This window comes from Mixophyes fleayi, chromosome 4 (genome assembly GCF_038048845.1).
Source record: "Mixophyes fleayi isolate aMixFle1 chromosome 4, aMixFle1.hap1, whole genome shotgun sequence".
Taxonomy (NCBI): Eukaryota; Metazoa; Chordata; class Amphibia; order Anura; family Limnodynastidae; genus Mixophyes; species Mixophyes fleayi.
In genome coordinates, this window is record NC_134405.1 from 103,574,713 (window position 1) to 103,590,657 (window position 15,945).

General features: G+C 42.6%; 1 protein-coding gene across 1 annotated transcript in view; it reads left to right on the top strand.

Moving 5' to 3' along the window:
• Positions 1–8,108: 8,108 nt before the first annotated feature.
• Positions 8,109–15,945, top strand: part of HOMER2 (homer scaffold protein 2) — a 139,660-nt gene continuing 131,823 nt past the window's right edge. The window contains exon 1 of the mRNA XM_075205923.1: positions 8,109–8,500. Coding sequence (XP_075062024.1) covers positions 8,496–8,500 — 5 coding nt within the window. The 5' untranslated portion in view covers positions 8,109–8,495. The remainder of the gene's footprint in view (positions 8,501–15,945) is intronic.

A 15,945-nucleotide genomic window follows, 5' to 3' on the forward strand; every position in this document is an offset into this window, starting at 1 on the left:
TTGAATTATCCCACAAGCCAACGTACTTTATTATAATGGACAGGTGTCATAAAAGCAGTCAGCCGGTTGTTCACAGAAGAGTTTTCGGCATGCCAGCAGTGTCAATAATTTTTACTTTGCTAGGTAGGGGAAGAATATGCAAACATTATGACAACAAAACAAGGGGTGAAAGGTGGGGCTACTACATTTTGCCCCCCCCCCCCCCCCCAAAAAAAAGTACCAAATAGAGAGAACATAGCAGGATGAGATGGTGTAATCATTCTAAAATTACAGATCTGACAGGTTCTCTTTAAAAAGCATCAGCTATAGGTGCAGTCATCACTTAAATCACCAGATGTAACACATTATAGTAAAGCTATAGCATCAATATTTGACTGCAAAAATATAGGACATAGTCTGCAATGTGATAGATCTCAGTTACAATCTGTATAAGTGGCATATTCCAGTAATGACATTATAGTAGATGCAGGAATGGCGAGGAAATGACATATTAGGAGCTATTCTGAATATTAAATAGCACTTATAGACTATTATTTTGCAGTCAGGTAAAAGTATTTCTTTCCCTGACTTGTAAAAGAAAATGTGCATCAAATCAAGCAAGATTATCAACTGCAATATTTTAAGTTCACCGTAGTTAATGGCATAGTTATTATAGGTGACTAAGACACACACTAAACATGGAAAAAATGCACTAGGATCATGGTTTATCCAGGGGCAGGTAAACCAGGATTAGGCCGTGGGCAACACTACTAGACTGTGGTCGTGGGAAGCTACTTAGATGGCATTAGCCATTCAATCCTATGGTGAGAGTATCGCAGGAGGGATCTTCGGATCATTCAGAACCGTAAAAAACCAGGGGGAGCCAGGTACACTGAATCTATTGTTCGGAGAAGTCTGGCCAGAAGTGGACTTCATGGAATAATTGCGGCCATAGTTTCGACATGGAAACAAGGCCAAGCGACTCAACTAGACACGAAAACATAGGAACTGGGGTGCAGAAAAATGACAGTAGGTGCTGTGGACTGATGAGTCAAAATTTTAAATATTTGGCTGTAAAAGAAGGCAGTTTGTTTGCCGAAGGGCTGAAGAGCGGTACAATAATGAGAGTCTGCAAGCAACAGTGAAGCATGGTGGAGGTTGCTTGCAAGTTTGGGGCTGCATTTCAGCAAATGGAGTTGGGGATTTGGACAGGATTAATGGTATCCTCAATGCTGAGAAATACAGGCAGGTACTTATACATCATGCAATACCAGCAAGAAGGCATTTCATTGGCTCCAACTTTATTCTGCAGTAGGACAATGACCCCAAACATACAGCCACCATCATTAAGAACTATCTTCATCGTAAAGAAGAACAAGGAGTCCTGGAAGTGATTATATGGCCCCCATAGAGCCCCGATCTCAACATCACCGTGTCTGTCTTGGATTACATGAAGAGACAGAAGGGTTTGAGCAAGGCTACATCCACAGATCTGTGGTTAGTTCTCCAAGGTGCTTGGCCCAACCTCCCTGCCGAGTTCCTTCAAAAGCTGTGTGCAAGTGTACCTAGAAGGATTGATGCTGTTTTGAAAGCAAAGGGTGGTCACACCAAATATTGATTTGATTTAGATTTCTCTTCTGTTCATTCACTTTGCAATTTTTTAATTAATAAAAATAAACTATTAACACTTCTATTTTTTAAAGCATTCTTACTTTGCAGCATTTTTTCCACACCTGCCTAAAACTTTTGCACAGTATTGTATAACACACAATTCCAATATAGCATCATAACAGACTCAGGGCACTCAACCCCTTTCCACAGCACTCCTGCCCACCGCCCAGGCACCGTCATGTGACCGTCCTTGTATCTTCTACTCACTTATCCTTATGCGCCCATCCGAGGATAACTCATTGTCTTCTGATTATGTCATGGGAATATGTCAAGATTAAAAATTTACTACACTTTTCTTTCATGTTTTCTTTATACTTTGAAGAACAACTAGAATTTCAGTTTATACCTCCCAAAAAGCCTTGCTCCCTAGTCTGCAGCCTAGGCAGCCTATTGGATAATCAGGACCTGCAATGACCGTATTCCCCCAAGTATAAGACGCACCCATGTATAAGACGCACCTTAATTTTGGGTCCAAAATGAAAAAAAAAGATGTATTACATAAAGTTATTGAACTCAAGTTTTATTTATCATAAATGCAATGTGCAGCAGGAGGAATCAAAAGGCTCTTTCTAATTTTTGTCACAGAGCACACTATGGAGGAGCCTGCAATTTGTCACAGAGCACACTGTAGCTTGTAATTTGTGATTCACCTGAGCAGCTTACACATTCACACCAAAATGAGGCAGTGAGGCAATGAGGCAGTGAGGCAATAAGGCAATGAGGCAATGAGCGCTACTGCACAGTCTTGCTGACAAGAGACAAGTCACGTAGACATGCCCCAAGCGTGTCTACGTGACTTGTCTAATGTCAACAAGACTGTGCAGCTTTTGTAGGGGAAACACGGAGAAATCTGCAGCGGCGATCATCGGAACTGTCAATCATGTGACTGACAGCGCCAACACTGTGGGAGGCGCCTGCAGGACCTGAAGGTCCTTTTGTAACGGCTGACACGCTGAACACCGCTGGAGCTGCTGGAGCTGATTAGCGGGGACTCCTCACACCGGATGCCGACTTCTTCAATCAGGTAAGTGGAACTTGCATTGTATAAGACGCACCTTTTTTTAAGACCCAAAATTTGGGGTAAAAAGGTGCGTCTTATACATGGGGAAATACGGTAAGTGACGTGATTGTTGTCTGTGGCTAAAGATGGCTCTTAAGAAAGGGATGAGACAAAACAGCCCTCCCACAGGACTAACTATTCCTAACGTAGTATTTGCCACCCAGTCTATTGCTAGCTAATGCAACAGCAACAGTAGTGCCCTGGTCCTACAAATGCTCTATGTAACCACAATGCTGCATAAATCCAATTCCTAGCACTATGTGTAGTGTACTAAATTACCTAAATGTAACTCCCACAATACAATACAGCCAATACAAATAAAACACAAACAGATCAGTATACCACAAATCAGATACCAAAAGCCTACCTGGAATTGGTGCTCAACTAATGGATCCTATGTAATGGGGAACACCAAAAGCCTACCTAATAATAAGGTCACTGGGAAACTTTTGATAAATAATAAATGGGCCAAGTCAGCAGTGTACACAATTAACAACAGTGTAATCCAAAAAATTTGGGGAAACTATACACATGGTGTGGCCCCAAAGTGTAAGAAACCAAATGAACCACATCCAAGCCTCCCCGGTGTCTAGTAGACCTCCTTGGTGATACAGTGGATGGGGAAGGGAGACTTGGAAGCCAGGTGCACCCAAATGGTGTGGGAGGAACTCCTAGTGAGCAACATGCCTGGACTGGAGGCCATGGGCCTAGTGCTTGACTTTAACGATGCCCACAGGCCTAACGCCCTAGTAACTCATACCTAGTATCCAATTAAATGCTGCCCATGAGCCTAGCGCCCAAGATACTGGTGTCCACGGTCAGGGCCACCATCAGAAATCGTGTGGCCCAGTACAAATGAAGCAGGCAGGGCCCCCTGATGACCACCCCCCCCCCCACCAATGAACCAGGGCCATCTTTCCAACTGCGCAAGATGGGGCCCAGGGGAAAAGGGGGCCCATGGCAATGAAAAAAAAAAAATCAGTGATCTTAATCAGTTAAGTTCAGGTAAGTTAAGGGGGTCCCTAATATAAATATATATATATACATATATATACATATATATATACACACACACACACACACTCGCCAAATATTGGCATTGTCCCTACTAGAATCACAACATTTCACAGACTCTCCTGCTCTCTCCTACCTGTTCTTCTCACTTTCCCCACCTGTGGCTGCAGGAGTCTTTAGTTGCAGCTTGTTTGGATCCTGGAATGTTGGGGGCCCCTATTTGAAAAAAAAAAAGAATGGGTACATTTAGAAAATTACAGCCAGCCCCGGTGTTAAATCAATAGCACCCACGATTAAAAATTAGGCCTTCCTCCAACCCCAACATTAAAATAACAGTATTCACATTTAATAAATAAATGTATTTCCCTCCCTACAAACAGCCCCAGCAATAAATTAATAGTATTTACATTTCAGAAATATACCTATCACTGACATTAAATAATTCATAGTCACATTTAATAGAGTAACCTCATTCTCCTCCACATTCAGTAGCCCCCAAATCACCCCATCTTAAAGTAATAGTCTGCACTATAAAATTGCCCAACCATTACCCCACAAACAAACTTGCACCCATTAATTAGCCACCACCTACCTCACACTACATTTCCACAAGCCCCCTGTATCATCACACACACATTACTGTGCTCCTTCATCACCATGTTTTGCCCCCTTATGATCACACTGCACCCTCCATGCTGCTTTTCCCCCTTCACCTGGCCCCCCATTATCACACTGTGCCTTCCTGCCCCCCTCTCCATCACTCGGCGACTTTCTGCTGCCCCCCCTTTTTCCTCATACTGTGCCTCTCTCCCCTCACTTTTTCTTCATACTGTCTGTGCCTCTCACCCCCCTTTTTCCTCATACTGTCTGTGCCTCTCACCCTTTTCCTCATACTGTCTGTGCCTCTCGCCCCCCTTTTTCCTCATACTGTCTGTGCCTCTCGCCCCTCTTTTTCCTCATACTGTCTGTGCCTCTCGCCCCCCTTTTTCCTCATACTGTCTGTGCCTCTCACCCCATTTTTCTTCATACTGTCTGTGCCTCTCACCCCATTTTTCTTCATACTGTCTGTGTCTCTCCCCCCCTTTTCCCTCATACTGTCTGTGCCTCCCCCCTCTTTCCCTCATACTATCTGTGCCTCTCACCCCCCTTTTTCCTCATACTATCTGTGCCTCTCACCCCCATTTTTCTTCATACTGTCTGTGCCTCTCACCCCATTTTTCTTCATACTGTCTTTGCCGCTCGCCCCCTTTTTCCTCATACTGTCTGTGTCTCTCACCCCATTTTTCTTCATACTGTCTGTGTCTCTCACCCCCCTTTTTCCTCATACTGTCTGTGCCTCTCACCCCCTTTTCCCTCATACTGTCTGTGCCTCTCACCCCCTTTTTCCTCATACTGTCTGTGCCTCTCGCCCCCCTTTTTCCTCATACTGTCTGTGCCTCTCACCCCCCTTTTTCCTCATACTGTGTCTCTCACCCCCCTTTTTCCTCATACTGTCTGTGCCTCTCACCCCCCTTTTTCCTCATACTGTCTGTGCCTCTCAGCCCCCTTTTTCCTCATACTGTCTGTGCCTCTCACCCCCTTTTCCTCATACTGTCTGTGCCTCTCCCCCCCCCTTTCCCTCATACTGTCTGTGCCTCTCCCCCCCTTTTTCCTCATACTGTCTGTGCCTCTCACCCTTTTCCCTCATACTATCTGTGCCTCTCACCCCCATTTTTCTTCATACTGTCTGTGCCTCTCACCCCCCTTTTTCCTCATACTGTCTGTGCCTCTCACCCCCTTTTCCTCATACTGTCTGTGCCTCTCACCCCCCTTTTTCCTCATACTGTCTGTGCCTCTCACCCCCTTTTCCTCATACTGTCTGTGCCTCTCCCCCCCTTTCCCTCATACTGTCTGTGCCTCTCCCCCCCTTTTTCCTCATACTGTCTGTGCCTCTCACCTTTTTCCCTCATACTATCTGTGCCTCTCACCCCCATTTTTCTTCATACTGTCTGTGCCTCTCACCCCATTGTTCTTCATACTGTCTGTGCCTCTCACCCCCCTTTTTCCTCATACTGTGTCTCTCACCCCCCTTTTTCCTCATACTGTCTGTGCCTCTCACCCCCCTTTTTCCTCATACTGTCTGTGCCTCTCATCCCATTTTTCATCATACTGTCTGTGCCTCTCTCCCCTACTTATTCCTCATACTGTCTGTGCCTCTCACCCCCCTTTTTCCTCATACTGTCTGTGCCTCTCATCCCATTTTTCATCATACTGTCTGTGCCTCTCTCCCCTACTTATTCCTCATGGTGTGACTTTCTCCCTTTATTTACTTACCATTGTATTACCTTTTTACCTCTCTTCTCTTCTCTTTTCTTCTGTCTTCTTGCTTCTGTCTTGTTCCTCTCTGCACAGTTCCTCACTGAGTGTCAGGCGTGCCTTGATGATGTCACGCCTGACATTCAGTGTAAATAGTGCAGAGAGGAAGAAGGAGGGACGGCGATCAGGTGAGTATCTGTATTTTTTTTTTCACCACTACCCTGCTCCCCCCACCAACAAACTACTGAACACCAGCACCAGCGGGGCCCCCTCCCCCCGCGTGCGGGTGCGCAAACAAAAAAAAGAAATAATAAAGTTTAAAAAAAAGAAATGTGGGCAGTGAGGGCCTGGGCCAGACAGGAGCCTCTGCCCCCGGGCCCCCTGGTGAGCCCGGGCCCGGTACAAGAGTACCCCCTGTACCCCCCCTGATGGCGGCCCTGTCCACGGTCTATCATTTGAGTAAATGGTGCCCAAAGGTCTTACCTGTATGTAGCAGCTTTCATTGGCAGCAGGGGGACTCATGATAGGTGTTTTGCCATCCTCCTACCTCTGCTTCAGTGGTACGGCTCCAGAAGTCTTCTCAGCTTGATCCCGGCGTCTTCTCTTCTGGTTCTTGATTGCGGAGCTAATCTCTCCGCAATGCCGCCGTCGGCTGAGCGACGCTACTCGTAAAGGCTAAATATAAGCCACTGAAAGAGGGCTGAGTGATGAAACAGCGCACAAATTTAAAATGCCCATTAGCTCGCCCTGTGGCCTCCGATTGGACCAAAGTGAATCTTCTGAGATTTGCTTGGTCCAGGGCCAGATGACATTGCAACTTCCAGATGCTTACCTGTTCATCAGGGAACAGGAAAGTGATCTTCTTTTTCTTTGTCCAGGGACCTCTTCAGAGATATACATCAGTTCACTGGCTTGGGTGATCTCTTTGACTAGGATATCAAAGTCATACTTGCCTACTTTAAGTTTCTCCCCTCTGGGATGCAGCTTAATAAATTGGATAACTCTGCAGTCCCAAATATTGACATAAGAAGTCTGCATTAAACATTAAATAGCTTATGGCCCTTCATAAACTATGCAATGGCCATTTTTATGGCAGATTGCACCTTAGTATTTCAACCCCTCCCTCTCTGAGGGGTCTATGCATCAATAAGGAGCCTCGGCAAAGTGACCACTGTGCTGCAAAGCTCTTTTCCCGTCTACCAGCACCCGGTCCCGGTGAAAGTAGGAAGTTCTGTAATAGATTCTGCGAAGCCAAAGAGGCTTCAGCAGAATCCCATAGGAAAAGAAAGGTAACATCATCCTGAAATGTTGTTATCCTTCTGCGCAATGCGAAGCTTCATGCACTGCAAAAATTTGCAGTCCACATATTAATATATTGGGACTGCGAAGACAAACGTAAAGCGGGTTACAGCAGGAGAAATCTTTGATTTCTATCGCAATAAGCCCTTGATGCATTCTGCGATGGCCATTTAGCGGAGATAACTGCTGTTTTCTCCGTTTTAATGTCTCATCATAGTTTGATGCATAGACCCCTGAACTTTTCTAGTTCCTCTCTCGCTCTCCCCTTCCCCAGAAGGGCATTACACTGGCACTATTAAACCACAAGGGGGCATTACATGACTAGGTAGGTAAGCAAAAGTTTGGCAAATAAAAAAAAGGGCATGCCTCATTTCTGATCTGTAGGCATAAATCTCTTTATTGGCTCCCAAAATTGTCTGTTTGAATGTGGGACATGTAATAGCATTCACTCACATATTATTATTATAGTTTTAGTGCTTTGCAATGCATAATAAACTACCCCCCTCCCACCGACCCACAAAAAGTGTATGTGTGTAAATCCATACAATTCCCTCTCTCTATACACTTCTATAAATACATAAATAGAATCCGTGATAAAAAAAAACCTGTAATCTATGACAATACTAAATACAAAATGCCATAAATAAAGTGATCGTTGTTATATCACAGACATTGATTAGGCCTATGCCTGGTACTGGTGACCCCAGTGTTTAGCGGACTGCTGGAGAATCAGCTCCCTAATCAGCAGCACCTAGAGACACTTATCCTGCAGGCGTGGGCAGGCATAGCAGTCCCGTCCCTCCTCTATGTGGGAGGCTGTCGCCGCTGCCGCTGCTGCTGGAAGCAGGTGGGATCCGCTCTGTGTCGCTGCTGCAAGTCCAGGATCACATCCTACACACTCCTACGGGAAAACAGAGACCAGTGGGCAGAGGTGAACGTCCAGCTAACCCTCATCATAGTCCACAGGAGAGTGATGGGAGCCGGCAACAGTCTGTAGCTCTCACGCCTACAGGAACTCTGCTATTATTACAGCCTACTGCTGACTGGAGCAAGGAACCCGATGAGGACTTAAGTAGCAGCTGATGCGAGAGTACACGCCGCATGTATGAAGTCCTGATCGCCGGGAGGCTGCACACAGTCCGCCTGCTTGTAAGAGGCAGCTGCCCCACATATCAACATGGGGTAAGTGTAACATACCCATTTGTAAGAACACTTTTCTTATTCCTACCTGAGCTCCCGACCATGCCACTATACATCCAAAGTGCTCATATACCCCTTAGCTAGATCATGTTGGGGCTTTATAACCAAGGCTCCCTTCATTATATTCAGATCAGAAGGTTGAACTTTCAACATTCTCAAACATTTAGCATTAACTGCTGCATTAATGCACAACATCCTAAGTCACTATGGTCTCTGATTCCACCTTTACTTTGTATCACATTATTCATTCAGCTACATGAGACACACTCCTTAACTGATCTCTATGTAATAACGGCACACAGCACTGCTTTGCCTTCATTACAAATTATTTCTCATTCTACTTAATTACTTATATAATACCAGATATTTTAGTACTCTAGAAGAGGGTCAATTTGTTACCAAGTTTGAATTACTTTTTTTTCCTACTGGTTATCCATCTGATGTAAAATAATTAATCTCAAGGGTTCAACTATTTTCAGTGTCTCTACACTACTCCTTGATATTAGTAAGTAAGCAGTATTGTTATAGTAAAACAATGACTCAGAATTATTGGTCCTTCTGGGATCCAGTTGTTTATGGCAGCAAGAATGAAGCTATAGCATGAAAAAAAAAGTATTTCTTCTAAACCCAGACAGTAAAGTAAATAGACATGGAAAACATATAACAATCATAGGGTTGCTTTAATTCTTTCCCCTGGGTCTTTTTACTTGCAGACATTGTGACTCACTGATGTCTCTTACACAGTTGATTGCAAGCTTTGTTTCATGTCTATGATACGCTCTGTTCTAATCTATTGTTTTGTTTTTTTTACACAGTAACAGTATATATGATCATTTGTGGTGGTAGATTATCATTACTTCAAATCATTTGGGTGTACATAAGAGACAACGTAAAACTTATATTACACAGGTAGTGTATCCCTCTATAGAGAGGGATACAACTTAAATGGAATACTTTTTGGAACACTTCAATGACTGTTTAACTCCCTTTTTCCCTGGACACATTTCATGCTCATATTACTGATTGCTGGACTCTTTCATTCTCAACTTTTGTTGTTCCTTTGAAGAAGAATATAGTCTGGGATGGAGCCTGACTCTTTTCTGAAGCAAAAGTTTCTGCTACTGTGCATGTGTGTTCTGTTAGCTGCTGAAGTGCACCGTATTTGTTTAAGGCAGTTTAACTTGTTTTCTATTAAAAGAGGGTAGAGAAGCTGTGCGTACATTAGTGGTTTTCAACCAATACCAAGAGGTAGAAACAACTAAATAAATCAAGCAATGGGGGTAAAAAGATTAAAACAATCTCAAAATAAGATATACACAATCTAAAATAGGTGGTCACATTTACATTATTCAAGACCATGTTTATTATACAAAATCAATAGCTATAATCTGTAGGCAGAACCCAAAATTCTAAGTGATCTATGGGTACTTTAGGAATTGATACATATTATTATACATAGACTGTAATTTGCAAGTTTTTGTTGAGAAATTAGGACACACCATCCCCTCTTCCCCACAAGAAATTACTGTGCGTACCCCTGGTGTTCAAAGTATATATGACATTCTGCCCCCTAACAAAGTGGTGGTCTTGTGGTGTGTGTAGAATTACAGCATTGATACTCCCACTGAGCAGCTTACCTTTAAGATCTGACAACAACTGTTTTGCCTAAAGTGCCCATGTATGCTTCAATTTGTTTATATTTGTCAGTCTTAAAACCTATATGGCTGCAAATCTCAGTGTGTTTGGGAGCAGTCAAATGTGGATGGCTATAAGTGGACAAGTCGGTCACATAATTGCTGTGTCACCCTGTGCTGTCATTATTATAGCTGTTTCCCATTCGATCCGGCCATCTGATGGTGATTTCACATATGGTGAGTCCTTTTTATACCCACACACTGCAATTTGCATTAAACTCCTTGATCTGTCCCCTTTGGCCAAAAGTTTGGACAATTCTATAATATCTTTAGGCGTTTATTGATCAGACCAGATATAGGCACAAGGTAGGTTTGGTACCGATATCATTTATCTATCAATTAATTTACAAAGTAGCTAAAGACCTACTCGCCTGCCTTAAATTTGACTTTTCATAACATAGATATTTGTCTTTTACACAAAGTCTGCCTTGTTCGGGGTAAGAAAACAATATATTTAGAAAGTCTATTTTTTTCCACCATGATCAGAGTTAAAAAAAAGTTACACTCTACTCAGCTTTTAGGATTTAAGAAAGAGGTAGTAGTCCGTATCAGAGAGAGGGGCATCGCTTATGAATCTTTATTTAATGTGCAGCATCTAATCACTTCAAATGTATATCATTCATTTCTATGATTTAAACAGAGATGATCTCAAACAAGAACTTGCTCACGTGTTTGATTGATTTTTTTTTTTTTAAACGTTTTTTTTTTGTAAACGGCAGCGTTTTGGACAAGTGTCCAATGCACACAATAACATGTCCTTTTCAATTTAAATATATGTTTTTGAGCAGACCCTTCCTTAAGCTCTCCTTGCAAGCTGTGATATTTAAAAGCACTACATCTTTTCATCTGCAATTGAAAAAAACCCCAATAAGAATTAGGCCTGAGTGCTTCTGAAGATGGTAAAGCGGTAGATGGAAAAGCACCTTTGTGACACCGCCACATAAGTCTGTATGTATCAGTGTTTAGAACTCTAACAAGTGTCCCTATAAAATATGCCTTAGCAAAATGTCCTTATTCTAGAATGATTTTACTATATACTTGTATAATGCTTTTAAAGAATAATTCCACTTTTGGGGAGTGTAATCTCTTAGGCGTTACATGAGCAGAATGGTCCCTATTTATATAACCCCTATCTTTGTGTTTGCTATATATATGTTTTAGTAGGCAGCACTTGCCTCTCCAGAAGCTTCTGTTCATTGAGCGGCCTTAGGGAATCCTTATCTATGGGCAGCCACTTCTGCGGCATCTTTCTGATGTCATCTATTGTGAACATACTACATCAAGATTTTATTTATTTATTTTTTGCTACTTCATTTACTCGTGAGGGCACAACTGGCAGGAGCTTCAGGACGGGTTAGTACTTAGGTATAGGATAGGGGAAACTGGTGAGTCTCTAATGGATTTATCTTTTTTTTTTGTGTCTTTATTTTTGGCATCCACTTATGGACATTTTTCTTTATTAAAGCTGCAATAAAGTTATCATATTTCAGTAGTTTCATATTGCTCACTGAATACCTTGGTTACAGCCTGGGCATCAGCCTGTTATATCACATGGTGACAATGACCCAAACAGACAGATAGAAATAGAACAATAGCAAAGTCACTGTTATTTTTAACTTCAGCATTTCTACGAACACTGACAGCTTTTTCTTTTTCTGTAGAAGAAAACTCATCCATCCATCAAACATACCTTTTCACAACGCTGCATTTCAAATGTGTCTGAGGGTGAGGATATGTGATGTCACAGTTCTCCAGTCACCTGTCCATTGTTTGTAATTGCTGCTTGTTTTTTTCTCTTAGCATCGATCTGTGCCTTTCAGCCATGTCATTAAGCCACAAGGCAGAGTTGTTCTGCTGATCTCTCTGCATTGGAACTGGTTATATCCAGAGAGCAGCTGTGGGTAGTATCCCAGGGCAGCAAATGCAAACCACTGTGCCTGACTATATAAACACATGGCACAGAGCCTCAGATTGAAGCTAGAAATAGCCAGACGTTTAATGTTTGTGGAATTCATTTTATATACAAGTGGGTTTGTTACCAAAAATCTACCTGTTTCTTTATATTAGGAACCTCAATACTGGTAGGGACCCTGCTCCTTCCACTCTCTAACTCTCATGGGTCTGTTTATCAATAAATAGTGATAGGGTTGGTTCTGTAGATGCTTATTGTGTTTGTTGCCATCATTTAGCAATAAAATCTCACCTAGGCAGCAGATCGATACTCTGTTGCCCCAGCCATTACGGCGCCACAGTGGTAAGAGTTAGCTTACTGCTTCACCGAGCCAGTCGCAGGGGATGTGCACATACGTGACCTGGCAAGCCTGGGCTTTCAGTTCCACCAATTTTAAAAAAAAACACAAAAAAACCCCACAAAAAATGCATTGTACAAAATAGTTGAAAATATTCTAAACATGTTTTTTTTTAAAAAATAATTCACAAGTGAAAAATTGTTTTATTTAAATAATAAAACATTTTTCATTGATTTTCTTTTGCCATCCCCACCTTTTGAGATGGAGATAACAAAAGGATTGTGGCCTTAATAAATAGACCCACCAGTCTGTGGCATACATCCTACTTGTGTCTATTGCCCTTCTCACATCATGACTCTGCCCTATCTCCTATAATCTTGTACCCACTTACATGATCACACTGAGCGGACACTGCTTACTCCTGCCCTAACATAATTGGTGCTGCTGTGAACACTTTGATGATCTGATGGGCTACAAGATGTTCTGTTCCCACTATAAAACCCGCAGAAGAAAAGGAGATAAACAATGATATAGATAAAATTAGATGTCGCGCACAGGAGGACATGCACACAAATTCTCAGCTGAAGGTGGAAACCCCCTTTAATGTTTCTTTACTGAGAGACATCCATGTATTATTAGTCTTGGGTTTGCAGTGCATCTTGACCTGTTATGACCAGTACATTCTTTTGTTGCCCATAGGGGTCATAGACCTTCACATTCTGCTGTCCATTATGTTCTTTCAGGGTGACACAAGGTTGAGAATTCTCCAGGAGTTAAATGTTATGGGTTATGACCTGCAAACCAAATTTAGTGAGGACAATTGAGGACAGGGTTGAGGAAAGAACATTATTTATTTTAACTATTTTTTTTAACCAATATGAATTACAAAGTACATTTATAAAAGCCAAGATAAAACTACAAGATATTTTTTTTAACATAAGTTACAATAAGATAAGGGCAATTATTATCTCAACGCTATAACAAACTAAAAAAACCATTGATATAATGTTTAATAATGACTACAGAACAATAGCTGGGCTGCTGAGCTGCTATAAATCAGAAACCTGATGCATATCCTTTCCAGTAGTCAGCCTGAGATTTATGAGCATTATACTTGGATGTGTCATGTATTTAAATCTGTATCCCCATTCACATAATTAATATAGAGAGCAGATTTCAAGTTCTTTCTTCCGGTTTTATGAATGAACTCCTGGAATCAGACTTGTTTATAATCGAGCTGCTATCACTGTCCGCATCAGTCTTGTGCAGGTTGGCACTTTATTGGCCAAAGAGTGGACCTTTCACTGTGGATTATTTTTTTGTTTTATTTTTTATTTTGCCGATGGCCCCTGCAATACGTCAGTGTCATGCAGCTACTCTCATTATCTACGCAAGAAGAAATTTAAACAATTTGCACACTAACCCTATTTCTTATTCTCTTTTGCCTTTGTCTAATGTAATTAAGTCAATGAATTTCTAAACACGTCTTGTGAATCAAGACCTAATTTGGATTCTGTAAAGGAGCTAGGCCTGCTGGTATACCATGCCATTCAGCATACTGACAGTGTCTGTGACTCTGTGTCATCTCTGAGCCATCCTGTCAGACTTCATTTGTTAGCTCTTGAAAATACAATGAAGTGTGAGTGTGGCCTAGGGGGATAGTCTGATATTATTGAAGATATGGTGAATGGTACTGACATTGGGGTTGAATTCGTAAGTTTGCCCAATGTTAGACTGCCTTCCCCTGGTGGGCCCTTCATGGGTCAATGGCAGGGGTATATTGAATAGTGTATGCGTGCCACTGGTGGGCAACCACCAAAGGCAAGCCACTAGAGGGGGAATGGTGCGCTTACGGAATTAAGTTTATCATTATCTTTTGGTATTTGTTAATTATACGGACGCCACCTCTGGTTTTCGGTACTGAGCAGCTTCTTTCACTTGAACCAATTTTTTTTTTTTCAAATCTCCTGCTGCTGACCTCAAGTCAGTGAATCAAGTCATCATGTCAGCCAGGCACAGCAGCAGCTCAAGTGGAAGTAGCAGCTGGTGAGGTACGGTGGGGTCCATAGAATTAACATGTACGAAGTGGGGGAAAAAAAAAACTTTAATCAATTAAATTAAAACAAAAACATAATTTAATATGGTGTACATTATATATTATCTATATTTTAAATATTTTGCCCCTGAAAGACTGTTCTTTTTAATCCTATATTCTGTCTCCTGCTGGCTTGTCTTTTGATGTCTCCAGTCCAGCTATGCAAATACCAACAGTATGTTAACCCTTTACATACAGCAGTCTTTACATTATATTAACGGTTTACATTAACACCAGTCCCCACAGTATATAAATAATCACACTTGCCTTACCTGTAGAATGGTGTGGGAGACTTCTCTGTCTGCTTCTTGAAAGTCCCTTAGGGTCCTGAGGAGGGAGAGTGGAGGGAGGAGGAGAGCAGGAGTGAAGAGGGGGCACCTACAGTGATGTTGCTAGTCCCAGGGGTGGGCCAAGCCACCAGGAATGTCACACGCCGGGCGTTCATTTTTCTATAACCGAAGCCCGGCACACTTACCTGCTCCCCGCTGACCGCTGCGCTCTGTCTGTCCGTCCGCCATCTTCTTTGACCCGATCCATTTATGCCTTCTGCTTCTCACCCATTGGCTGCACAATTTTGGCTTCAAATTCAAAAGGCACTTCCCCTGCAGCTCAGTTCCTTGTTCTTCAAGTTACCTGCTAGGTACTAGACGTGGCTCCATTGCTCCCGCTGGTTGTCCTCTCTCCTGCTGTAAACCTGCTCTCCGCTGAGCTGACACTTCCTGTATTTTGCCACTATCCCAGTGGTAACCAGTTGTCCACAAAGCTGACACTTCATCTCCCCTGCTGTAAACTATTATCCCTAGAGCTGACACTCCATCGTGTCATATCACCATCTACTTTATAGTAAGCTTGTTGAGCCTGACGGATTCTCCTCTCTACATTCCCCTATAGGTCTCACCTGATACTTCCAGTAAGGGCCGCGACCTGCGGTGCAGAAGCAGATAAGACCAAACCACCTTGCGGTGATCCCTGGTGAATACCTTCTGCCCGTTAGACTCTGCGCCTTGCTGGAAGTAGTGCTAATTTAGGCAGATCTAGGATCCTAACCTACTGAACCGTGACAAGGAAGAGTAACTGTGCCTGCCCTTTCCTAGCTAAAACAAGGAAGAGGAGAAAATTCCCACTCTTTCAGAACTGCCCAAGAATTCCATTATAGAACCAGCCTCGAAAGGCATATACTTCCCTGAATCCTGGTGCACAATCTAAGGCGGTGGGGCTCACTGGGGTTTTCTACTGAACCCAGGTGGGATAGTCTGACACTGAGTTTGCTCATATACTGTACAGAGGATACCAATATCGTCAACATTTATTTATACAGCGCCAGCAAATTCTGTAGCGCTTTACAATTGGGAACAAACAGTAATAAAACAATACTGGGTAATCCATACA